Source organism: Pimephales promelas, chromosome 1, assembly GCF_988280905.1.
Source record: "Pimephales promelas chromosome 1, fPimPro1.hap1.1, whole genome shotgun sequence".
NCBI lineage: Eukaryota > Metazoa > Chordata > Actinopteri > Cypriniformes > Leuciscidae > Pimephales > Pimephales promelas.
The window spans coordinates 17082988-17110392 of NC_142769.1; the positions used below are offsets into that span (position 1 = coordinate 17082988).

The window sequence follows — 27405 nt, forward strand, 5'->3', positions numbered from 1 at the left end:
AACACACTTCCTGTTTCACGTTTCTCGCCATAATTTTGTTTCCTCGCCACGGCCAAACCGTTCGAGATATCAAAAATCCCCTCGCAAACTTTCATCCTCAATGCCTTGACTTCATGCTGACCGAGTTTCGTGCCGTGTGTTTGAATTCTCTAGGAGGAGTATTGCACATTCCACTGCGAGCGTTTTACAAACAAACCTCAATAGCCGACTTCCTGTTTAGCTGGGGTAAAAAGTAAGAGCGTGAGGTATAGATGAAACGATGAGATCAACATGTGTACCGTGTTTCATATTATTACATGCAAGCGTGTTTGATTTATGGACCAAGTGTTCCGATCCCGTTCCAGGGGGCGCTGTCTAGCCCCCCTGCCACACCCAGGTACCATCTTCAGCCCGGCTCTGATGGCTGTGGGATCTGACCTGTGTGCAAAGTTTCAAGAGTTTTCAAACCCGTTAAGGGCCCCAAAAGCCGCTAAGAGTCTCAAAATCATAAAAAAAAAGAATTTTAAAGTTTGATGCGTTGCCACGGCAACAGTATCAAAGATATCAAGAATCCATTCACAGGTCTTCATCTGCTATGTATTTACATTATACAGATTAAGTTTGAAGCACATCGGGTAAAAATAAAAGGGTGAGTTCAAAGCATTTTGAAAGTGACACACTTCCTGCTACCAGTTGGTGGCGCTATAACTTTGACTCACAATAGTCACATCCATGTGATCGTCCTCTTACAGCGAACACACTGCTGAAGTTTCATCAAGATCAGTTAATGTATGCTGAAGTTATAACACACTTCCTGTTTCACGTTTCTCGCCATAATTTCGTTTCCTCGCCACGGCCAAACCGTTCGAGATATCAAAAATCCCCTCGCAAACTTTCATCGTCAATGCCTTGACTTCATGCTGACCGAGTTTCGTGCCGTGTGTTTGAATTCTCTAGGAGTAGTACTTCAAATTCCATTGCGAGTGTTTTATGAACAACCCTAAATAACCGACTTCCTGTTGGGCTGAGGTAAAAAGTAATAGTATGAGGTATATATGAACGATGAGATCAACATGTGTACCGAGTTTCATATTATTACATACAAGCGTGTTTGAGTTATGGACCAAGTTTTCGGACCCCGTTCCAGGGGGCGCTGTCTAGTCCCCCTGCCACGCCCGGGTACCATCTTCAGCCCGGCCCTGATGGCCGCGGGTTCTGACCCGTGTGCTAAGTTTCAAGAGTTTTTGAGCATGTTTAGGGCCCCAAAAGTGCCCGAATAGTCGTATAAATAATAATAATAATAATAAATATAGCTGCGAGCAGCGATGGCGGGCCCAAGCCGGTGGCACCGCAACCCCGGTTCCTTTAGTTACCTAAAGGCACCCGGGTAGCGGTGCCGAAGGCTTTGGCCCTTTTATGATTAAATGTTAAAACGGCTTGCCATACTCTGTCATTTCGACTAGTCACAATTATGTTACAGATGTCTTAAATGATAATACAAACTATCCAAAATGTAATTACGAATAGACAGAAAGACGTTGTTGATATCTACAATGTTAATTCCGGACAGGCAAACTTAGCTTTTAAATGTTAAAAGGGCTTGCCATACAGGGACGTAGGCTCAGAGAGAGGCTCACCATATTCAAACCAAAATATCTGACTTCCTCTTGGTCCGAGCTAATGACTATGTATTAGAAAGTTGTCCGGCTTGAGGAGTACAATGTATATACCGATTTTTGTAACTGTAGATAAAACTAACAACCCCACTTTTGTCAAAAGGTGGCGCTATTTAGTCCTTGCACATTGCCCGTTTCTGAAACTTTGCACGTCTACTGGCTAATAAATGTGATGTATCTGTTGAGTTTCAAGCAATTTCAATTTCAATTTGACTGTTGAAAAGAAGTGCGCCGATTAGATACTCAGGATCGGTATCGGCTCTGACACTGCCATCTTTGACGAGGCTGATTCAAATTCTATATTGTGCATATACTATTCTGTTAGGCACAAAGGCACAAAAACTTTCTAAAGTACCATAAAGTTTTTGTGTACTGTATTATTAGTGTTCTGAAGCTATTATGTGATATAGAAATTAATATTTAAGTCATTAAATTCAAGAACACAAACTTTTCCCTCTCTGCGCCTGTCAGTCATTCTCCATTCAGCATTCAAACAGCACGTCACATTCGGTTACAGTCAATGATGAAACGATCTTCAATGATTCAATGTTAATCCTATTATACTGGATCTTTAAGATAAAGGTCTAAAGGTCTATATTTTCGAATGAAGAAACTTTTTCTTGCTGGACTTTATTGCTGTAACTTAATCGTGTTACTTTCTACCGGGTGTCGGACGCTGTCGGTTAGATCACAACACTAGAGTCAGAGCACTATAATTGTTCTTCACGCACACAGTAACTGAAATTTAAAACCTTTAAAAGAAAAGGCTCAATAAACTATTGCATAGATAGATAATGTATAATACACTGTTCATAAATATGTATTTCCTTTGTGCTTTGAACTTTTCAATACGGACTCAATGCGCTGTAACTTCATGTGGCTTCAAGCACATCATTCTCCGCTCGGGATGCACATAAGTGCTTTGTGCTGCACCGTATTGGAGCCGTAATATCATAATGCAGTGACGTAATGACAGATTATTAATTGCCTTTCAATTATATGTTGCTTTATAGCAGCCATGGCTATATTTTTTTTTAATGATTTTTGTTATCTTGTTTTTCATGAATGTATTTTTCAAAAATAAGAGCAATGTGTATTATCTATTATTAATATGGTTTATAATAGCATTTTTGTCATAGATTATGACAAAGTAATCATATGATCCACCAGCGAGGAACCAGCAGAACAGAGTGAACATTCTTTCTGTTTAGTTCAATCCTACTTAATAGGAATTTATTTAAAATGCTCGCTCTACTCCACACCATTAATGTCTTGTGCGGACATCCGTATTTTGACTTTCGGTTTTAAGTAAGCGATTTAAAAGCTCCCAAGTCCCAGCGGAGTCACACGTTGATTAACCGGTGGGAATATACACAATAGGCCTACCTGATATTGAACACAAGAGGGCAGTATAGCACTACGTATGACTCAGATTATTATTTTTTTATGAATTTTACAACAATTCTGGCTGTTTTTGAACGTAAACACAATTCTTAAATGAAAAAAAAGTAAAAATTGGGGAAGTTATAATATTTGTATAATTTAATTTAGAAACAAATGATGTATAATTACATTTTTAGAAGATATGAGGCTTTTAGTGTTTACTTTTTTGACATTACTTTAATCTTTTGCCATAGTTGCACATGTCTATTGGCTAATAAATGTGATGTATCTGTTGAGTTTCAAGCAATTTCAAGCAAGCTAAGAGTCCCAAAAGCATCAAAAAATAATGTTAAAGTTTGTTTCGTTGCCACGGCATTTTGAAAGTGACACACTTCCTGCTGCCAGTTGGTGGCGCTATAACTTTGACTCACAATAGTCACATCCATGTGATCGGTCTCTTACAGCGAAAACACTGCTGAAGTTTCATCAAGATCAGTTAATGTATGCTGAAGTTATAACACACATCCTGTTCCATGTTTCTCGCCATAATTTCGTTTCCTCGCCACGGCCAAACCGTTCGAGATATCAAAAATCCCGTGGCACTTTTTCATCCTTAATGTCTTGACTTCACGCTGATCGAGTTTCGTCGAATTTGGTTCAGTGCTCTAGGAGCAATAATTTAAATTACATTGCATGTGTTTTAAACACAACCCTAAATAGCCAACTTCCTGTTGGGCTGGGGTAAAAAGTAAGAGTGTGAAGTATATATGAAACGATGAGATCTATATGTGTACCAAGTTTCATATTATTACATGCAAGTGTGTTTAATTTATGGACCAAATTTTCAGACCAAGTTTATTGACCAAGTTAATCTGATTAATAAACTAATTATATAAAACTATTGTCAATTCACTACAATTAAACTAGTTATATGCCTTTACTTATAAAAAATAAAAATAAAAACTTATTTAAAAAATACCAGGCTTGAGAAATGTATTTTCTTTATGCAGGTCATACACACAGCAGTGAAATGGTTAAGCCCCCTCCCCCTGCACACACACACACACACACAGACAGCCAGCCAGCCAGCCAAAGGCTCAGAGTGGCCATATTCAAACAAAAATATCTGAGTTTCTGTGGGTCCTAGCTAATAAGTGTCAATTAAAAAGTTGTCCGGCTCGAGGAGTACAATATACATACCAATTTTTGTAACTCTAGTTAAAACTAACCACCCCACTTTTGTCAAAAGGTGGCGCTACTGAGCCCTCACCACGCCCGTTTCTGCAACTTTGCACATGTCTACTGGCTAATAAATGTGATGTGTCTGTCGAGTTTCATGCAATTTGAAGCATGCTAAGGGTCTCAAAAGCATCCTAAAAGCATCCTAAAAGAAGGGTAAAGTTTGATGCGTCGCCACGGCAACAGTTTCAAAGATATCAAGAATCCATTCACAGGTCTACATCTGCCGTATGTTTACATTATACATATGAAGTTTGAAGCAAATCGGGTAAAAATAAAAGGGTGATATCTAAGCATTTTGAAAGTGACACACTTCCTGCTGCCAGTTGGTGGCGCTATAACTTTGACTCACAATAGTCACATCCATGTGATCGTCCTCTTACAGCGAACACACTGCTGAAGTTTCATCAAGATCAGTTAATGTATGCTGAAGTTATAACACACTTCCTGTTTCACGTTTCTCGCCATGATTTCGTTTCCTCGCCACGGACAAACCGTTCGAGATATAAAAAATCCCCTCGCAAACTTTCATCCTCAATGTCTTGACTTCACGCTGACCGAGTTTCGTCGAATGTGGATCAAAGCTCTAGGAGGAGTATTTGACATTCCATTGCGAGCGTTTTACAAACAAACCTCAATAGCCAAATTCCTGTTGGGCTGGGGTAAAAAGTAAGAGCGCGAGGTATAGATGAAACGATGAGATCAACGTGTGTACCGAGTTTCATATTATTACATACAAGCGTGTTTGAGTTATGGACCAAGTGTTCGGACCCCGTTCCAGGGGGCGCTGACGAGCTGCCCTGCCACGCCCGGGTACCATCTTCAGCCCGGCTCTGATGGCCGCGGGTTCTGACCCGTGTGCAAAGTTTCAAGAGTTTTCGAGCACGTTAAGGGCCCCAAAAGTGCCCAAAAGGTAGTAAAATAATAATTATTATAATAAATATAGCTGCGAGCAGCGATGGCGGGCCCAAGCCGGTGGCACCGCAACCCCGGCTCCTTTAGTTACCTAAAGGCGCCGGGGTGGCGGGGCCGAAGGCTTTGGCCCTTTCATGATTAAATGTTAAAACGGCTTGCCATAGTCTGTCATTTTGACTAGTCACAATTATGTTACAGATATCTTAAATGATAATACAAACTATCCAAAATGTAATTACGAATAGACAGAAAGACATTGTTGATATCTACAATGTTAATTCCGGACAGGCAAACTTAGCTTTTAAATGTTAAAAGGGCTTGCCATACAGGGACATAGGCTCAAAGAGAGGCTCACCATATTCAAACCAAAATATCTGACTTCCTCTTGGTCCGAGCTAATGACTATGTATTAGAAAGTTGTCCGGCTTGAGGAGTAAAATGTATATACCGATTTTTGTAACTGTAGATAAAACTAACAACCCCACTTTTGTCAAAAGGTGGCGCTATTTAGTCCTTGCACAATGCCCGTTTCTGAAACTTTGCACATGTCTACTGGCTAATAAATGTTATGTATCTGTTGAGTTTCAAGCAATTTCAATTTCAATTTGACTGTTGAAAAGAAGTGCGCCGATTAGATACTCGGGATCGGTATCGGCTCTGACACTGCCATCTTTGACGAGGCTGATTCAAATTCTATATTGTGCATATACTATTCTATGTTAGGCACAAAGGCACAAAAACTTTCTAAAGTACCATAAAGTTTTTGTGTACTGTATTATTAGTGTTCTGAAGCTATTATGTGATGAAGAAATTAATATTTAAGTAATTAAATTCAAGAACACAAACTTTTCCCTCTCTGCGCCTGTCAGTCATTCTCCATTCAGCATTCAAACAGCACGTCACATTCGGTTACAGTCAATGATGAAACGATCTTCAAGATGATTGAATGTTAATCCTATTATACTGGATCTTTAAGATAAAGGTCTAAAGGTCTATATTTTCGAATGAAGAAACTTTTTCTTGCTGGACTTTATTGCTGTAACTTAATCGTGTTACTTTCTACCGGGTGTCAGACGCTGTCGGTTAGATCACAACACTAGAGTCAGAGCACTATAATTGTTCTTCACGCACACAGTAACTGAAATTTAAAACCTTTAAAAGAAAAGGCTCAATAAACTATTGCATAGATAGATAATGTATAATACACTGTTCATAAATATGTATTTCCTTTGTGCTTTGAACTTTTCAATACGGACTCACTGCGCTGTAACTTCATGTGGCTTCAAGCACATCATTCTCCGCTCGGGATGCACATAAGTGCTTTGTGCTGCACCGTATTGGAGCCGTAATATCATAATGCAGTGACGTAATGACAGATTATTAATTGCCTTTCAATTATATGTTGCTGCGTCATTAAACATCTGTCCTATGCATTTCAAACATTTATAGCAGCCATGGCTATATTTAGGGCCCGAGCACTAACAGTGCGAGGTCCCTATTGAAACTGTTAGGATTATTTATTTTTTTTTTATTTTTTTTTTTTATTTTTTCTGCAAAGTAAGTGCCATTTTCGGGGCCGCAACATGCTCAAAAACTCACCAAATTTGGCACGCATGTCAGGACTGGTGAAAAATTTCGTATTTTGTGGGTTTCGCGGATGGGCGGGGCAAAATGGCACGATAGCGCCACCTAGAAAATTGAAAAAAATTAGCCCCTCGTCCACGTTCAACCTACATGCACGAAATTTGGTGGGGACGTGTATCATATCAAGACGCACAAAAAAGCCTCAAGAACCCATACCCTAAACTCGACAGGATGTCCGCCATTTTGAATTTGGCGGCCATTTTTGGACGATTTACAGACTCCGTACTTTAACGAACTCCTCCTAGGGATTTAGTCGGATGGACTTAAAATTTCTGCTGTGCCTTCTAAAGGCATTGACGATGTAAAGTTGTGCTATCTGCGCGTTTTCGTCGATGGGCGTGTCCGTGGCGTCGAAGATTCGCCATGAAACAGGAAGTTGTAATAACTTGGCTGTAAATGCCCAGACCTGCACGAAATTTTACACATTTGACAAGAGTCCCGCCCTGAACAAATCTACATGCCGACATTCACCCTAAGTCATAGCGCCACCTGCTGGCAACAGGAAGTGACCTTTAACGTAGCAGCCCCCGCCATATGTTTGACCGACATGTACGAAATTTCTGTGGTACATCTAGCATGACCAGACGTACAAAAAAGCCTCAAGAACCCATACCCTAAACTCGACAGGAAGTCCGCCATTTTGAATTTGGCGACCGATTTGGGACGATTTACACACTCCGTACTTTAACGAACTCCTCCTAGGGAATTAGTCGGATCAAATTCACATTTCTGCTGTACCTTCTAAAGGCATTGACGATGTAAAGTTGTGCTATCTGCGCGTTTTCGTCGATGGGCGTGTCCGTGGCGTCGATGATTCGCCATGAAACAGGAAGTTGTAGTAACTTGGCTGTAAATGCCCAGATCTACACGAAATTTTACACATTTGACAAGAGTCCCGCCCTGAACAAATCTACATGCCGACATTCACCAACATTCATAGCGCCACCTAGTGGCAAGAGGAAGTGACATTTAACGAAGCAGCCCCCGTCGCATGTTTGACCGACATGTACGAAATTTCTGTGGTACATCTACCATGTCCAGACGCACAGAAAAGTCTCTTGGAGCGATGCCCTAAACTCAACAGGAAGTCAGCCATTTCTAATTTTACCGCCATTTTTGGATGATTTACTCATTACGTACTTTAACTAACTCCTCCTAGGGCTTTAGTCGGATCGCCTTCAAATTTCTGCTGTGCCTTCTAAAGGCATTGACGATGAAAAGTTGTGCTATCTGCGCGTTTTCGTCGATGGGCGTGTCCGTGGCGTCGATGATTCGCCATGAAACAGGAAGTTGTAGTAACTTGGCTGTAAATGCCCAGATCTGCACGAAATTTAACACATTTGACAAGAGTCCCGCCCTGATTAAATCTACATGCCGACATTCACCCACAGTCATAGCGCCACCTGCTGGCAACAGGAAGTGGCCTTTAACGAAGCAGTGTGGCAAATGCACAGCCGCACTGGCTGAGCTGCAGAAAATGAAACGCGGCCGCCTCAGACCCCGACGTGCTACAGGTGCGAGGGCCCGCCCATCGCTGCTTGCAGCTTTAATTTTTTATGATTTTTGTTATCTTGTTTTTCATGAATGTATTTTTCAAAAATAAGAGCAATGTGTATTATCTATTATTAATATGGTTTATAATAGCATTTTTGTCATAGATTATGACAAAGTAATCATATGATCCACCAGCGAGGAACCAGCAGAACAGAGTGAACATTCATTCTGTTTAGTTCAATCCTACTTAATAGGAATTTATTTAAAATGCTCGCTCTACTCCACACCATTAATGTCTTGTGCGGACATCCGTATTTCGACTTTCGGTTTTAAGTAAGCGATTTAAAAGCTCCCAAGTCCCAGCGGAGTCACACGTTGATTAACCGGTGGGAATATACACAATAGGCCTACCTGATATTGAACACAAGAGGGCAGTATAGCACTACGTATGACTCAGATTATTATTTTTTTATGAATTTTACAACAATTCTGGCTGTTTTTGAACGTAAACATAATTCTTAAATGAAAAAAAGGAAAAATTGGGGAAGTTATAATATTTGTATAATTTAATTTAGAAACAAATGATGTATAATTACATTTTTAGAAGATATGAGGCTTTTAGTGTTTACTTTTTTGACATTACTTTAATCTTTTGCCATAGTTGCACATGTCTACTGGCTAATAAATGTGATGTATCTGTTGAGTTTCAAGCAATTTCAAGCATGCTAAGAGTCCCAAAAGCATCAAAAAAGTAATGTTATAAGTAATGTTAAAGGTAATTAGTTATAAGTAATGTTAAAGTTTGATTCGTTGCCACGGCAACAGTATCAAAGATATAAAAAATTCATTCACAGGTCTACATCTGCCGTGTATTTACATTATACAGATGAAGTTTGAAGCAAATCGGTTAAAAATAAGAGAGTGGTTTCAAAGCATTTTGAAAGTGACACACTTCCTGCTGCCAGTTGGTGGCGCTATAATTTTGACTCACAATAGTCACATCCATGTGATCGGTCTCTTACAGCGAAAACACTGCTGAAGTTTCATCAAGATCAGTTAATGTATGCTGAAGTTATAACACACATCCTGTTTCATGTTTTTCGCCATAATTTCGTTTCCTCGCCACGGCCAAACCGTTCGAGATATAAAAAATCCCTTGGCACCTTTTCATCCTTAATGTCTTGACTTCACGGTGATCGAGTTTTGTCGAATTTGGTTCAGTGTTCTAGGAGCAATACTTTAAATTCCATTGCATGTGTTTTAAACACAACCCTAAATAGCCGTCTTCCTGTTGGGCTGGGGTAAAAAGTAAGAGTGTGAAGTAGGCTATATATGAAACGATGAGATCTATATGTGTACCAAGTTTCATATTATTACATGCAAGTGTGTTTGATTTATGGACCAAATTTTCAGACCAAGTTTATTGACCAAGTTAATCTGATTAATAAACTAATTATATAAAACTATTGTCAATGCACTACAATTAAACTAGTTATATGTCTTTACTTATAAAAAATAAAAATAAAAACTTATTTAAAAAATACCAGGCTTGAGAAATGTATTTTCTTTATGCAGGCCATACACACAGCAGTGAAATGGTTAAGCCCCCTCCCCCTGCACACTCACTCACACACACACAGACAGGCAAAGACAGAGATGTAGGCTCAGATTGAGCAAGACCACATTCAAACAAACACATCTGACTTTCTGTGGGTCCTAGCTAATAAGTGTAAATTAGAAAGTTGTCCGACTCGAGGAGTACAATATACATACCAATTTTTGTAACTCTAGTTAAAACTAACAACCCCACTTTTGTCAAAAGGTGGCGCTACTGAGCCCTCACCACGCCTGTTTCTGAAACTTTGCACATGTCTACTGGCTAATAAATGTGATGTGTCTGTCGAGTTTCATGCATTTTGAAGCATGCTAAGGGTCTCAAAAGCATCCTAAAAGCATCCTAAAAGAAGGGTAAAGTTTGATGCGTCGCCACGGCAACAGTTTCAAAGATATCAAGAATCCATTCACAGGTCTACATCTGCCGTATGTTTACATTATACATATGAAGTTTGAAGCAAATCGGGTAAAAATAAAAGGGTGATATCAAAGCATTTTGAAAGTGACACACTTCCTGCTGCCAGTTGGTGGCGCTATAACTTTGACTCACAATAGTCACATCCATGTGATCGTCCTCTTACAGCGAACACACTGCTGAAGTTTCATCAAGATCAGTTAATGTATGCTGAAGTTATAACACACTTCCTGTTTCACGTTTCTCGCCATGATTTCGTTTCCTCGCCACGGACAAACCGTTCGAGATATAAAAAATCCCCTCGCAAACTTTCATCCTCAATGTCTTGACTTCACGCTGACCGAGTTTCGTCGAATTTGGATCAAAGCTCTAGGAGGAGTATATGACATTCCATTGCGAGCGTTTTACAAACAAACCTCAATAGCCGACTTCCTGTTGGGCTGGGGTAAAAAGTAAGAGTGTGAGGTATATATGAAACGATGAGATCAACATGTGTACCGAGTTTCATATTATTACATACAAGCGTGTTTGAGTTATGGACCAAGTGTTCGGACCCCGTTCCAGGGGGCGCTGACGAGCCGCCCTGCCACGCCCAGGTACCAGCTTCAGCCCAGCTCTGATGGCCGCGGGTTCTGACCCGTGTGCAAAGTTTCAAGAGTTTTCAAGCACGTTAAGGGCCCCAAAAGTGCCCAAAAGGTAGTAAAATAATAATTATTATAATAATAATAATAGTAAAGAAAAATAATCCCAAGGAAAACAATAGGGCCTTCGCCCTTTCAGGGCTTGGGCCCTAATAATAATAGTAAAGAAAAATAATCCCAAGGAAAACAATAGGGCCTTCGCCCTTTCAGGGCTTGGGCCCTAATAATAATAATCCTAAGGAAAACAATAGGGCCTTCGCCCTTTCAGGGCTTGGGCCCTAATAAATAATCCTTAGGAAAACAATAGGGCCTTCGCCCTTTCAGGGCTTGGGCCCTAATAATCCTTAGGAAAACAATAGGGCCTTCGCCCTTTCAGGGCTTGGGCCCTAAAAATGCTGCTTTGAAGGGATACTCCACTTTTTTGGGGGAAATATGCTTATTTTACAACTCCCCTAGAGTTAAACTGTTGAGTTTTACCTTTTTTGAATCCATTCAGCCGATCTCCGGTTCTAACGGTCCCACTTTTAGCATAGCTTAGCATACATCATTGAAGTGCACAAGACCATTAGCATTTCTCTTAAAAAAATTACCAAAGTGTTTCGATATTTTTCCTATTTAAAACTTAACTCTTGCGATTTTCTAGGCTGATATGACTAGGAACTATACTCTCATTCCTGCGTAATAATCAGGAAACTTCACTGTTGTACCATGAGTGCAGCAGGCGCAATGTTATGACGCAGCACCTGAAAATAGACTTTCATATATATATATATATATATATATATATATATCCTTTCAATTTTTTTCTTGTCTGACTCAAATGAAAGAAAGGCTCATTATATAAGGCATATTATACGGGTCTTTGTCTTCTCAGGTGAGAATTACCTAATTAAACATGATGGGGTAGGGCTGTTCACGCCCATTCGCATATTGCCTTGGCAAACAAAAAATATTGGTAACACTTTATTTGAAGGGGTGTGCATAAGACTGACATGACACTGTCATAAACATGACATAACACCTGTCATGAACATGAAGGAGTCTTTATGAATGTTTATGAGTTTTGTCATTAAGTGTCATTCGGTAAATTATGACACTTGTAATGCAAAGTTGACATTATTTAAAATGTCTTTGTTATGACAACTTGACATTAACCAAGACAAAAATGTCTTGATTATGACAACTTGACATTAACCAAGACAAAAATGTCTTTATTATGACAACTTGACATTAACCAAGAAATCATAACATGTCACAAATATGTCATAACAGGTCTAATTATCAAACTTAAAGAAGTTATTTAGCTTTGCCTTAACATTACATTACCCTGTCATATGTGGTTGGTTTTGACTTTGGCCGTCATGACACCATTATAACTGTGTCATGAATATTTTACTTGTCCTCAAGTAAAGTGGAACACATTGTACTAGTTATAGAGATGTCATTAAGGGCTATTACATTGTCAAATGCTTTAACAACAGTGTCATTAATATTTCCCCTTACCTCAAATAAAGTGGAACACGTTGGATTAGTTATAAAGATGTCAGGTTGACAGGTTATGATTTCTTGGTTAATGTCAAGTTGTCATAATCAAGACATTTTTTGTCTTTGTTAATGACAAGTTGTCATAATCAAGACATTTTTGTATTGGTTAATGTCAAGTTGTCATAACAAATACATTTTAAACAATGTCAACTTTGCATTAAAAGTGTCATAATTTACAGAATGACACTTAATGACAAAAGTCATAAACATTCATAAAAACTCCTTCATGTTCATGACAGGTGTTATGTCATGTTTATGACAGTGTCATGTCAGTCTTATGCACACCCCTTCAAATAAAGTGTTACCAAAATATTTTTCACAATATAACCCAATTCACAGTTTTATGTGAATGATTAGGCAGGATGATTTTCAGGTCATTTTGAAGAAAAAATTCTAGGCCACAACATCCATTTGTCAAAAGTGTTGTGGACGCATATTTAGTATGTATTTTATGGCCTTATTTCAGAAACTTTCCTTTTTAGTTTTTTTTTTCAATAACCAAGACAATAAACAATATTCTCTCAAAAACATAAACATGTATATGTATATACATGTTGCTCACATTTTATGGTACCCCTGTTTGTGCCAAATAGAGTGTAATTTCACCTGTTCCATTAATATTGTTATAAGCAACTGAAAAAAGTTTCAGTTGCTTATAAAATTTAACAGCATGTCATCTCAAGGACCCCAAAAACCCCTTAGACCCCAGAGGGTTAAAGGCAGTAGCGAAACAGGCTCAGGAAAGCCTAACAATTTGACACTACTGCCTAGCAGAGCTCTAAGGTCAGAGGTCTTAGCATGACAACTCTCTACAGCGAGATGCGGCCTCCTATGCTCAATGCTAAGACTAGCCATCAAGGAGGCGCAAAGAGTGCCTAGAAACTTGATACTACTTCCCAGACTTATTATCTGGGCAGAGCTCTATGGAGCGGAAGCCTCAGAAGAACTCTCTAAAGCGAGAGGCGGCTTTACAACGTCCTACGCTCAGGACACGACTCGATACTGCTATCTAGACAAAGCTTGGTTACCCACAGGACAGTTTTGTGCAGGTAGAAATGTTTTCCATGAAGTCTGTCTCATGCAAAACTTCCTTATTGTTATAATAATAATGTGGCGAGCAGGATGAGGCCAAGGGCCATGAGAAGAACGGTGCAAGTCAGTGGCACGATAACTGATGAGCGACACATGCACGATACATTTTAAAATGAATAAGAGGTCACTAGTGAGGACATTTAAAGTCAACATGAAATGGAAGTTGGGTAGTCTTTTTGTCCCTATTGTGACATATCTACGGAGCCTATATATTATATACTATATCTTGGTGGATAACATTTTTAAAAACTTTTTTTTTTTTTCAAATATTTTACGTTCCCCCGAGAAACTTTGTGTTCCCTCGCAAAACTTGTGCATTCCTTCACAAAGATATTTGCATTCCCATGCAAAACTGTTCCATTCCCTCACAAAGGTATTTGCGTTCCCACGTTATTTTTGAATAATGAGGGCACATGAATTTTAAAATAAAAATGTGCAAAGACAAATCCTTTATAATAAATATTCCATAAAATCCAACTTTATTTTTCATAGAAACTTTAAATTATGGAATAATTTGATTCTGCAGCGTAGAACAAGTCAGCATTCTATATGGCTCAATTCTCAATTGTTGGCAAGCCAGCCAAAACACCATTTCAGTAAGTCTGAAACATCTGCAACGCAGTAAGTCTCGATGTAAGGCAATGTGTTCAAAAACAGAAATGAATTTCATAACCTGCCACAAAGGGAAAAAAATTGCTGTAAATGTGTTAGAGATATCAAGCCTTTCACTGTAATATTTCCTCACAGTTTATATCATCAGTTGTTCAGTAATACGGCATGCTTCTCCAGGTATACAGACAGCAGCAGTGGATGGAAGATCAGTCCAGGAGTTGAAAGTAGAGAAGAAACTGTCTAGTTGTACTCTTGGCGCTAATGAGACTTTATTGGTCCTACCCAGCCGTGTACCATGTGAGGTAAGACACAACACAAATCATTTTTTTGTTTCTTTTTTTTTTCACCTTCTTTTCGACTGTTCTCTGAAACCTGAAATATCTTCATATACTTAAAGGGATGGTTCACCCAAAAAAGAAAATTTTACTCTCAAGTACTAACCCTCATGTTGTCCATACCCATAATTCTTTCATATATCATCAAAACAGAAATGAAGACATGTATTATGAAACCTGAGATAGTTTATATATCTTAAGCTTCATAAGTTAAGACATTTGCTGCACATGAAGTCACAAACTTCATAGTAAGTGCTACATTTGGTTTGAAAGTTACTTTGTGACCATTAAAAAAGCATGTTTTATTATGAATGCGTGTAGTATGAATAAATTTCGGACATACTTCATCTGTCATGTTTTCATTGAGATGTGACCTGCTGCGTCACTTGTTTCGCTTCAGCTCCATTCACAAATCCTCTCCCGTGGCCTCATGGGATAGTAATGTGTCCATTGAATGAGCACTCAGAATCTTGCCGCAAGTAATTGGTCATCTGGATACTTTTCTAACACAGTCTCATCCCAAGACGTCATATAACTGACGCTTTTGACCATACGTCAACATTCGCGTTTTTAGGGTACCCTTAAACGTCGGTTAGATGACAATCCTGGGGCGTCATCCAACTGACGCTTTACCTTTAACGTCAGTTAGGTGCCGGGATAGGTTTAGGTCTGGGGTAGGGTTAGGATTCAATAACATCATCTAACCGACGTTTAAGGGTACCCTAAAAAGGCGAATGTTGATGTATGGTCAAAAGCGTCAGTTGTATGACGTCTTGGGATGAGACTGCGCTGACTTTTCACCTACTGTTTTATGAACTCCGGACATACTGCTGTTTTTCACCTACTTTATACTATGGAAGTAAGCATATTTGGACACAGGGATTGTATTTGTTGTGCTCTATGTATTTGTGTTGATGAATATATGTAAATAAAAGGCTATATTAAACACTTTAAAGGGTTAGTTCACCCAAAAATGAAAATTAAGTCATTAATTACTCACCCCCATGCTGTTCCAACCCCGTAAGACCTTCGTTCATCTTCGGAACACAAATAAAGATATTTTTGATTGAATCTGAGAGCTGGATCAGTCCTACATAGACTGCCTAAGGGACTGGCTCTTGACGGCCCATAAAGTCATTAAAGAAAAGCTTTAAATATTCCATGTGCCTACAGCGGCTCAATTATAAGTTTATCAAGCGACGAGACTACTTTTTGTGCGAAAAAAACATAAATAACGACTTTATTCCACTATTCCATTACTTCCTTATGGGCGCATGCGCGAGAACTGAGACGAGGACGTTCTCATTCGTCTACTTCTTGTCACCGGCTGCTCACCGCTTAGGAGTTTTACCGCCCCCTACCGTATAAAATGATGATCCATATATAAGGCGCTCCGGATTATAAGAAACACTGACGTTTTTTGAGAAGATTAAAGGCTTTTAAGTGCACCTTATAGTGCGGAAAATACGCAAATTGAAAAGCGTATGTACAGCACGCTTCTTCCTCTGCTTGTAAACAGAAAGTTTTGCGCTTCCGGCTATATCAGCACATCATCTTATACGGTAGGGGGCGGTAAAACTCCTAAGCGGTGAGCAGCCGGTAACAAGAAGTAGACGAATGAGAACGTCCTCGTCTCAGTTCTCGCGCATGCGCCCATAAGGAAGTAATGGAATAGTTGAATAAAGTCGTTATTTATGTTTTTTTCGCACAAAAAGTAGTCTCGTTGCTTGATAAACTTATAATTGAGCCGCTGTAGGCACATGGAATATTTAAACCTTTTCTTTAATGACTTTATGGGCCGTCAAGAGCCAGTCCCTTAGGCAGTCTATCTCTCAGATCTAGCTCTCAGATTCAATCAAAAATATCTTTATTTGTGTTCCGAAGATGAACGAAGGTCTTACGGGGTTGGTACAGCATGGGGTGAGTAATTAATGACTTAATTTTCATTTTTGGGTGAACTAACCCTTTAATTATACAAAGTGATCGTATCTCTTCAGAAGAAAATTTATTTCTTCACAATGTCCTTATGCATTTTTTGAAGCTTGAAAGTTTGGATGGAATGGACTTTTAATATACAGAAATCTCTCAGGTTTCTTTAAAAAAATATAACTATTTTTGTTTCGAAGATGAAAGTCTTGTGAGTTTGGAATGACATGAGGGTGATTAAATGATGATAGAATTTGAATTTTTGGTTGAAGTATCATTTTAAGCATTTACATTTACCAGGTAACCAATGCTTGGTTGTGATTTTCGAGAAATGTTGCTGTAATGTATCTTGCAAGTCATTCATAGCAATCAGTTTGCGAATGCTTAACACTGGCATCTAACTGAGATAGACCTTTTCAAAAAGTAGGTTAGACTGAACATTGCCATGGTCTGTGTCTTAACAGAATCCAGGAAAGGTATTCATTCTTCTGCAGGAGATCATGGCCTGCAAAGATGCTGAGGTTGAGTTCAGTGGGAACAAGCAGAGAGTGAGAGTGAAGCCTGTGAATTGGAATGAGAGCACACTGAGTGTCACTGCACCTGGTAAAATGGCCTACATCAATGTTTAAGGCGTATTGTAGAAAACGCTATACAAATACATTTGACTTGACTTGCCGTTTTAAAGCAATGGATGACCTGAATGAAACCTGGCAGTATTTACAGACTTGGATGACTTTATTGTTTTCGTACTATTCCGTGCAATTACAGTGAATTGGAAATAAAGCTTTCAAGCTTTGGGGGGAAAAAAAATAGTAGAACTGTCATTTGTCTCACAAGGCACAAATCTAAAGCCAGTTCCTATTCATTATGATTTTACTGAAAAGAATGACCAATATGTTAATGAGATAACAATGTAAATTACTTTTCATGTTTTGATGAATTTTTGATCATTAATGAAACACTATAGTATTCATAATATTATTCTTTGGTGGTAAAATAATCTGTGTTTGCAGATTTTACTGCTGGAGAGGTGATTGTGACACTTTACAGTAAAGGCCAGTTTAAAGGCAATGCCTGCATACAATACTACACTATCATGGGAGACATTGCCCAATTCCTACAGCAGGCTGCAGATCCTGTGAAGTTTATGTGCCAGGTAACCACATGTCTGTTGTGTCTTGGTGTAAATAGGCTTTTGATCTGTAATTCACCTTTGGCTAAGCCACGCCCTAGAATGTAGATTGACCAATCACAGGCCAGCCAAGAACGAGCTCCCACAGAGGTCGGACACTTTTTCACAGCGCTTCATTGACTTTCAACACAGGCATCTCATGTTTTTGGTCTCGGCAGGCTATTACCATCAAAGTTTTATCCAAAATATGGTTAAACGTTGTGCCTCTGGCATTTGCAACACAGACACACGTTTCCCAGAGAGGTTGGAGGGGGGTGTCCGTTTTTTCCCTTCCCAAAACCGAAGTAAAATCCTGACACAGTGACAAGTGGATTAAACTGTATGGAAGTCCTCAGTCAGCTAAACCCCGCGAAGATCAACAAGCACATCTTTTTTTTACTTCTAACCTTACTGTGAGTGTGAAGTTATACTAGTTTGACCTTTTTATAATGTTTTAGGTTATGATTTTGTTGATACGCTAGCACACGCTGCTAATAAATACAACGTTATACTCGTGTAGTCCGTTTGCTTTGTAATAGCGATTATAGAAGTGAATAGAGACCTACCCAGCTTTGCATGAACAGTGTTGCTCCCTGATATTGTTAGTCCCAGCCTCCGTCTCGATTAGTAGGAAATGCGGTGGTTAATTTTTTGACTGTGACCGGTAACGTTATGCTTTTGCCTCTATTTTGGATGCCTTGTTGTTTCTTGTGTTTCATCTGTATGTCTTGAATATAGCCTTCGAACGCATATTGCAGCCCCTTTTGCCTACTTCTATCGGACACTTTGTTTGCTGCTTTATAAAAGTTTGATAACATTTTAGCAGGAAGAGCTGTCACAGCAGAAGCCATGCAGAGCGCAGATGAAGTTTAAAAACTGGATGTAGCAACAGTAACTAAGGGGGGCGGGGCTTAGTCAAAGGTGAATTAAGCTTTAACCCACGTGCTTAAGGCCCAGGAATGCTTATTCATTTAATACATTTATACATTATAATGCATTATAATACTGTACATTTTCTGCATTCCACTCCGTCTTGTGCACAGTCATGTCTGCGCAGCTTTAGAAATATACTCAAGTTTATTTTCAATGGCTTCCATTGTAAAAAGCTGTAAAAAAAAAAACACAAAAAAGCTCCTAGATCATTTATAATTTTACACGGCAATAGTTTTTTTTTTTTTTTTTTTTTTTTGTCTACTGCAGAACAATCCAAAAACTGTACAACCGACTGACGAGATACATGTCTATTCCTCACAGCCTCGCTTTCATTACTATTAAAAAATAAAAAATGGCGCTGCTGTGAATAAGGTCTATTGCCTGCAAAGTTAAGAACAAAAACCAAAGCAAGGCAAGGCACATTTGTCTCTAAAGCACATTTAAAATCAGGCAGTCCTGACCAAAGTGCTGACCAAATAAAACAATAAAATACATAAAACTTTCAACATCAGAAGACGACAGAATGCATGGGCTACTTGCAAATCATTCCACAGGCGTAGAGCAGCAACAGAAAAGGCACAATTACCTTTTAACTTCAAACGAGACCTTGCCATGATCAGCATCAACCTATTGAAGACCTTAAGGAAGGTGGAGAAGGAATTCTGTAATATATTGTGGGGCTGAGCTATTTAACCACTTATACATATAATAAAACCTTAAATTTAACATATTCAGCCGGCAACTCGTGTAATGAAGTCAGAACTGGATAAATATGTTTCCTTTCTCTAATTCCAGTAAGAAGCCTAGTAGAAGCATTTTGTATCATTTGAAGGCGAACTGAAGGACTGCCACATTAAAGTACAGTGAGTTACAGGCTGTGAATCAGCCTAGAGAAAACAAAAGCATGATTCACTATCTCCAAATCCATTACTGATAAAAACACTTTAAATTTTGTAATAGATCTGATTGATTTGTTTTTATCAAGTTCTGGACGTTATCAAAAATCACTCCCAAATTTCTAGCATGAGCATGAGAATGGGCTTTATGCCCAGCTGCACTACTTCCTGAACTTCAGCCAGCTCCTTGTTTCCTGTCTGCCATTATTGGCCAAATTGATTAATTCAGGTGTGTCTGATTATTGTTGCCATGACTACTGAGGTCAGGTACACCTGAATTAATCAATTTGGCCAATAATGGCAGACAGGAAACAAGGAGCTGGCTGAAGTTCAGGAAGTAGTGGAGCTGGGCATAAAGCCCATTGACCTTATGCACAGATGCACTACTTCCTGAACTTAAGCCAGCTCCTTGTTTCCTGTCTGCCATTATTGGCCGAACTTGATTAATTCAGGTGTGTCTGATTATTGTTGCCGTGACTACTGAGGTCAGGCACACCTGGATTAATCAATTTGGCCAATAATGACAGACAAGGAGCTGGCTGAAGTTCAGGAAGTAGTGCATCTGTGCATAAGGTCAATTCATATAATATGCAGGACCCAGATTGTTGATTATCTGTATACTATATGCTGGTGGTCCAAAGACAAAAAAATTCTGTTTTAGATTAATTCAGCGAATAAGAAAATTAGCTGCCAGCTAGCATCTACCCTCTGCAAGACAAAAAAAGTGCATGTCATAATTTTCAAAGGGAGGTAGCTGGGTATCAAACAAAAACTAGGAGAAGGAGAAGGATATGCTGCTGTTTACTGTTCTTGGAACAGCGTATTTGGGCAGGCTTAACGCAGGCATCCGCGGACCCTCCAAATTAAAGAAATGACATAATGTTGGACATTGTGCGGACCGCCGCGGAACACAAACTGGAGAAGTACTTTGGACAGATGTGAATGAATTAGGTATAGCCATAGTTAAAGGGGTCATGAACTGGCTTTTTAAATTTTATTATATTGTTGTCTGAGGTCAACTTATGACGTTCGCTTGGTTTTTGCGTTCAAAAACATTAAAATGAATAAGTAATAGGCTATTTTGTACCCAAGTTTTGAGCCTACCTAAAAAACTCTGTGTTTTTATGGGCGTCTCGCACTGAAGACTTGGAAGTAAACACCCACTGCTTTGAGTGAATAACAGTTTTGCATATTATAATGATTTTCAACTCACCCGTCGTCTATGCACTTGGGGGAAATTGTTTAGAAAATGTCCGATGTTGTAAAATGGCAACCGGAATGATTCGACCCAGATTCTGTGTGTTGAACAATTCCTGTCAGATCCAATATAGACGGCAGAGCACCATTCTTTACTGTTAATCGGTTTGCAAATTCAGTCTTGTTTACAAAACAATCCTCAGTGAAATGAAGCGAACAGACGGACGGACGATGTTTCACCCTCATCAGCTGAAGTGGAACATCGTTAAAAAAAAGTTTATCCATGCAGTCCTATTGGAATCCAGAGGAAGCATATGCAGCGACTGTCTTCTGTCACAACCAGGCACTGCACAATATTCAACACAGTCTCATGAAAGTGCGTATCTATACCACGATTGTCATTTCTCGTGGCATTTATACACCAAAAATGATTTTTGCATGCATATGCTACGCACTGAAACCCCCTGGGTAGGTTTAGGGGGAAGGGGTGGGGAGTTCGTAATTATTATACACCAAAAAGTGCGTATCATATGCACGCGAAAAACACGTGCCATATACACACAAAAACTAGTTTTGGCGTATAAATGGCACAAGAAATGACATTTGTGCTATAGATACGAACTTTCATGAGATCGGGCTCCAATAGGCTAAGTGCACAAGCGTAGTCACGAACTTCCGCTTTTGTCAGAAGTCGGCATATCAGTTTCCGGTCTACGACTGTCAATCCGCATCCACTAATAAACAAACAAGATGTGTATTATTTATTGATTCCCCTAAAAAGTGGGCATGCGGAGCTATCAAAACTTGTTGTTTGTTTGAGCAGCCAATGTGTCAGCTTTGGTTCAATTACTGGAGTGACTTTGCGAAAGGGCCATCTGTTTATCTGACCAAAGGAAAATGTGATATTGTTTGGGAATTATTAATGCTAGTGTCACATTCTTCGGCTTTCAAGAATTGTAAGGCATTTATAATGTTTCTTATGTTTATATTAAGGCCTTTCAGGTGTCTTCCTTGGAAAAGCTGGATCAAATTCTAGCTTCTTGTCTGGTCAAGAAAATGCCGACAGGAGGTTTCCATGGCCTACAGTGTGATCAGTCTCCTGCTGCGGGTAAGGGCTTCTAAAGTTCTGTTTAGCGCTTTTAACCCATTTTAGGTCTCAGTCTCACCCACTGCTTGCAGAAAGCCATTTTTAGATCAGCACGAAAAGGCTAATGCTACTAGCACTTTATTTTACAGTCTTTTATAGACATGAATAAATTATGAGGGGAAGTGACCTCAGCCCACTGAAGTGCATTACTGTGCACTTGTTTTTTCGAAATGTGCCTCCACATAAATACAGCATGACCCAGATCCACTGCAGTTTAACATGGAGCAATTGGCAGTGTTATTGTGTGTGCACAAAAAAATGTCTGCAAAACAGTGCACAATAAAAGCTGAAAAGTCAATGGGTTGAACTAAGTATAAGAAATCAGAAATAATTAACTTCTTCTGCAACCTTCTTAGGATTTATCACAGTATATTCTCTCATCATTATTAAGGTGCATTCACTTTTAAAGAAGCAAAATTGTGCAGGCAAAGGCATTTCAATAGAAATAAACGCATTTTAATAAAAAGCTGCATGATCCGGCAAACAGAAAGCTGCTTGGTTTCAAAGTGAGTTTTGTGATATTAGTGCTTCTTGCATCACTACACTATTGAGAATTGCCTTTTTTTTGTCTGTCAATTTTTGCCAAAATTTCACTCATGTAATTGCACCTTTACTGATGACACACATTCCTATTGCTTTTTAACTCTTCCCCTCCAACCACCTCTATCCATTTTGGATGTTACACCCTATTTGAATCACTCAGTGAATTCCTGATAGATAAAATCAGGTCCCAACCTACATGTTTTCTAATTGGCCATTTAGATTAGGGAATTAAAATGGGATGTGACCTGCGATACATGTTGACTTTAACATCCTACTCGCATGTTGATGCTATAGTGACGGGGGTCTACTGTTGCTGTAGTGACGAACATTTTTTTGTCTGTTTGCTTCGCTTCATTTATTACATTTAACAGCTGTTAACTGCGCACATATATTTTTGAAACTTAAATGATGTTCTTAATTATTAATTTATGAATTAACGGCCAGAATCAGAATTTAAAATGGACTGAATAAAGCTATTGCTACTGTAATGTATTGTTCATGCGATATGTCTATATCATGCATTACGGTAGTTTCTCAATGTGTGTGGAGAATGGTGGTTAGAGTAGCTTTTCTGTAACAAGAGAGTGAAAGTTGAATCACACAGAAGTAAAGCCTCTGCAGTGAAATGGTTGTCGTTCCTCTTAATAGTAAAGAATAATTGTAATAGCATAATAGCTTAAAGGAGCTAAACGCAAGTCTCTGAGTTTTTGCAGAACTACGCCCCCTCTGGCGACAAGCGAAACTGCAACCAGAGCTGTGCGCGTTCATGGAGGAACACACACACACATACGCACGTTTGCACGAGCTGTTCATAACTAAGGAGCATCAGCCGCACACTGTGCGGCACACATCTTTTGTTACAGTCATAATGAGGTAATACAGTAATAAATCTGCAAGTCATTTAAAATATATGAAAGGAAAGGCATTCGAGTAAATTACACACTTGTGTGAGAGGGGGAAACGGGGGTAGTAGAAAACTTCGGTTTTTGTTTCCATCTATCTCCCTGTGCTTACTGTATCCACTTATGATTGAATTATTATGGAAACACGTTCAGTTATCACTTTGTATAGGCTATGACCCGTTTGAGCCCTAGAGACGACCGGAGATCTCTCCGTTTGTTGAAAGCTTCCCGATGTTGACTCTCGTCTTATTCCGACGCATGGCACTGGACAGACAGAAGTTTTATTTTCTGTCTCACGTGGAGTTTGCGTTGGGGTTTGTAATGAGCTACAAGCCGGTCTCTTTCCGCGCCATATACAGATTTAATGAAGTGCACGTCACCGAAAGCAACAGATATGAGCTGGATTTTATTAATCATCGGCTAATTTCAAAATCAGCAAAGACAGCAATAAGAGAGATCGGCAACAAAACTGGTAAGATCATTTCATTTCTTTACTTTTAATGAAGATGGTAGTGTTAAGCGTCTGCGACTTACTTTCACTAATTCGATTTGCGATAGATTGCGGCGCTTGATGAAGGGGCTCAGCTCAGCTGCTCAGGTGATGCGCGTCGTCATATATGACTAAAATATCATGACATATAGCTTGGTTTCAACAACCAGATGCATTTACACTTGTCCAGTTTCGTCTGGAATACGGCCCAGACCACGTCCTCAAGTGGTTTGAGCGATCGAATTCAAATCCGTCTCGAATGCGTTTCGGAGGGCATTTACACCCTGGTCTTTTCACGATCGAATAGCTATCCGATCACAGAAGACACATGAAGTGACCAGGTGTAAACAGCCCCTTTGAATCCATCGTCTACTTTTGTGGAAAGCTGACTAGAGTTGTGTCGCTCGAGTTGTCTTCTCTGATACGGAGAACGGCGGCGAATAGCTACACGAACCTGCCAGACATAGCCAGGCGAGCGTGAACGCGCATGACGTCACGCCCAGTCTCAGATTCGAGCCCGAATCCCTCTTATATATTTCACTGTACAGGGTTATAGAGGCGATCGCAGTGATCAAAGAAGGGCTCATTCAGCCCATCAGGCGATTGTTTAAGCATGTATGGGTTAGAAAACCGCTATTTTTAACATGAAAAGTTGCGCAATGCACCTTTAATAGTAAAGCATTATATATATATATATATATATATATATATATATATACGGAGAAAATAAAAGGAAAATGAACATCATAATAATAAACCAAGGAAAATGGCCACAATAGGACGAGTGCCAGATTTTGACAGTACCAAAGAGGATTTTGATACCTATTTGGAGAGATTTGAGCGATGGCTGGCAGCAAATTAAATTGAGAGTGAAAAAACCTGAATGTTTTGGGACCAGTCGAAAATGCCTTTTGAAAAGTTTAGTTGAGCCAGAAAAGTGTTTGAATTATCATACCAGTAAATTTCTCAGACCCTTTCCGATCACAAGCCCAAGCCATTCTGATTGCAGAACGTTTCAGATTTTACACAACCAAAGTCCTGGGGAAAAAGAAATCTGATCACATTCTGGCATTAAAACGTCTGGCAAGTTCATGTGAGTTTGGAACATTTCTGGATGATGCTCTCAGAGACAAATTTGTCTGTGGACTTTCTGAAGAAGTTTATCACAGAAGGTTACTGTCAGAGAAGGACCTGTCTTTCAAGAAAGCCTGTGATGTTGCTCTTGCACTAGCGCAAAAGGACACCAAACAGCTGAGTGCCCAGGTGCATAAGGTGCAAAATGTCGGTGGGGGCAGAGAGAATACAGAGAATGGGGAAATTCTCAGTACAGTTCTTAAAAAGGGCCAGGCAGCAACTTTTTCCCAAGCATAGAAGCATCTTTTACTACTGTGGGAGAGGCAACCACCATCCCACAGAATGTCGCTTGAGAATGAGAAATGCCACAACTGTGGAAAAGTCGGACACTTACTGTGTGTATGTGAGAATCACAAAACACAGCGGCTAGACAATACTCAATATGTGTCAGTGGACATATCCGACAATCAGTGTGCAGTGGATGATGACCTGTTTGAGCTCTGCACTGTCTACTCTGGCAAGGCAGGGCTGATGGCATTTATATTGGTCTTCATCTTAATGGCATATAAGTTATCATGCAACCAGACACATGAGCCTCTTTGTCTTTAATTCCAAAACATATCTATACTGAAAAATGTAACAACTGTTTATTGAGCCCAGCCTCCATTCATCTGGCCTCATATACTGGAGACAAAATCCCTGTGTTAGGTGAGATCAAGGTTCCAGTCACATACAAGGGACAACAGTGTTCACTTCCATGATTGTGGTCAAAGGAGACAAACCACCATTGCTGGGACTTAACTGGCTCCAGAACATTTCCTTAAACTGGAGTGAGACCTTCAGCATGAGCCGTGACACCTGTGAGTGTTCCTTCCCTCTCTGATGTACATGAAAAACACAAACAGCTTTTCAAGATGGCTACGGAAAACTTGACTTTAAAGCAAAGGTGACAGTGGAAGAAGGATCTCAACCTATCTTTCATAAGCCAACACATGTTCTGTATGCTCTTAAGAAGCAGTGGAAAGGGAACTTGATCGCCTGGAGAGGAACGGAATTATCTCTCGGGTTGGAAGGAGCAATTGGGCAGCACCCGTTGTGGTTGTCCCGAAGACAAGTTAGTTTGGCTGTGTGGCGAGTATAAAGTCACAGTGAACAAATGTATTCTTGCAGAGGAATATCCATTACCTAACGTGGAGGAACTTTTTACCACATTGGCTGGGGGAAAAGATTTCAGTAAGATTGATCTGTCTTTTGAATTTTAGCAGCTGGAGGTGGATGCTGAGTCTGAGCAGTACCTTACCATAAACACGCTCAAGGGTCTGTTTAAGTACAATCATTTGGCCTATGGAATTTCCACGGCACCTGCAATTTTCCAACACACAATGGACCAAATCCTACAGGGACTTCAAAATGTAGTGTGTTTCATGGATGATATTCTGGTCTCTGTGCCATCTGGATGTACTGGACAAAGTGCTCTTTTGACTACAGCAGCATGGAATATGAGTGAAGAAATCAAAATGTGAATTCCTCTGTAAGTCTGTGGAATACTTGGGATTCAAGATTGATGAAAAATGTGTTCATCCAAACAGAGAGCAAGGTGGAAGCGATCATGAAGAACCCTGCTCCAACTAATGTCTCAGAATTACATTCCTTTCAGGGACTTCTGAACTTCTATGGGAAGTTTGCAGCAAATCTTTCCACGCTGTTACACCCACTCCACCGATTGTTGCAGACCAATGTAAATTGGCAATGGTCTTTGCAGTGTGCTCAAGTTTTCAATGCCTGTAAACAGCACCTATTGTCAAGAAGCAAATGCTTAGATCACTATGAACCCAAAAAGCCATTAAGACTCACCTGTGATGCCTCACCCAATGGCATCAGTGCAGTTATCTCACATGTGCTACCTTCAGGGGAAGAACACCCATTTGCATCAAGGACTCTGACAACAAGTGAAAAAAAAACTATGTGCAGATTGAGAAAGAGGCTCTGAGCATAGTCTTTGGTGTGAAAAAGTTTCCCAAATATCTATATTGCCGTAAGTTCTGCTAACTGATCATAAACCCCTCTTTGCAATCCTAGGCACCAAGTCTGCCATTCCAACATTTGCTGCCCTCCGTATGCAACGGTGGGCTTGTTGGTCTATGGATATGAAATCGAGTACAGATGCTCTTCTGATCATGCGAAGATGTGTTGTCCAGATTACCGTCCGAGACTCTATGGGGGGGGGGGGGGGTTGGGGGGGATGGTGTTTCAAGTCTCATACCTAGATGAATTGCCCATCTGTGCAAGAGATATTTCCACTGAAACTAGGAGAAATCCTTTGCTATCAAAAGTGTTGGGCCTAACTTTGTCTGGATGGCCCAATCATTTCACAGTTGAACACTTGAAACCGTTATTTGTCTCTCAACAGACCAGGGCTGTATCCTGTGGGGCTCAAGAGTAATCATTCCTCCAAATTATAGGGAAAGACTGTTGTCTGAGTTGAATGAAGGTCACCCAGGCATAATAAGAATGAAAGCATTGGCAAGAGGATACCTCTGGT

The 27405-nt window shown here is 39.7% G+C and overlaps 1 protein-coding gene across 2 annotated transcripts in view; it reads left to right on the plus strand.

Moving 5' to 3' along the window:
* Positions 1-27405, plus strand: part of LOC120477884 (B-cell scaffold protein with ankyrin repeats) — a 105882-nt gene that overhangs the window by 23273 nt on the left and 55204 nt on the right. For both annotated transcript variants that reach the window (XM_089128342.1, XM_039669812.2), the window contains exons 3-6: positions 14427-14551; positions 16975-17113; positions 17524-17666; positions 21701-21815. In XM_089128342.1, the coding sequence (XP_088984468.1) occupies positions 14427-14551; positions 16975-17113; positions 17524-17666; positions 21701-21815 (522 nt within the window). The remainder of the gene's footprint in view (positions 1-14426; positions 14552-16974; positions 17114-17523; positions 17667-21700; positions 21816-27405) is intronic.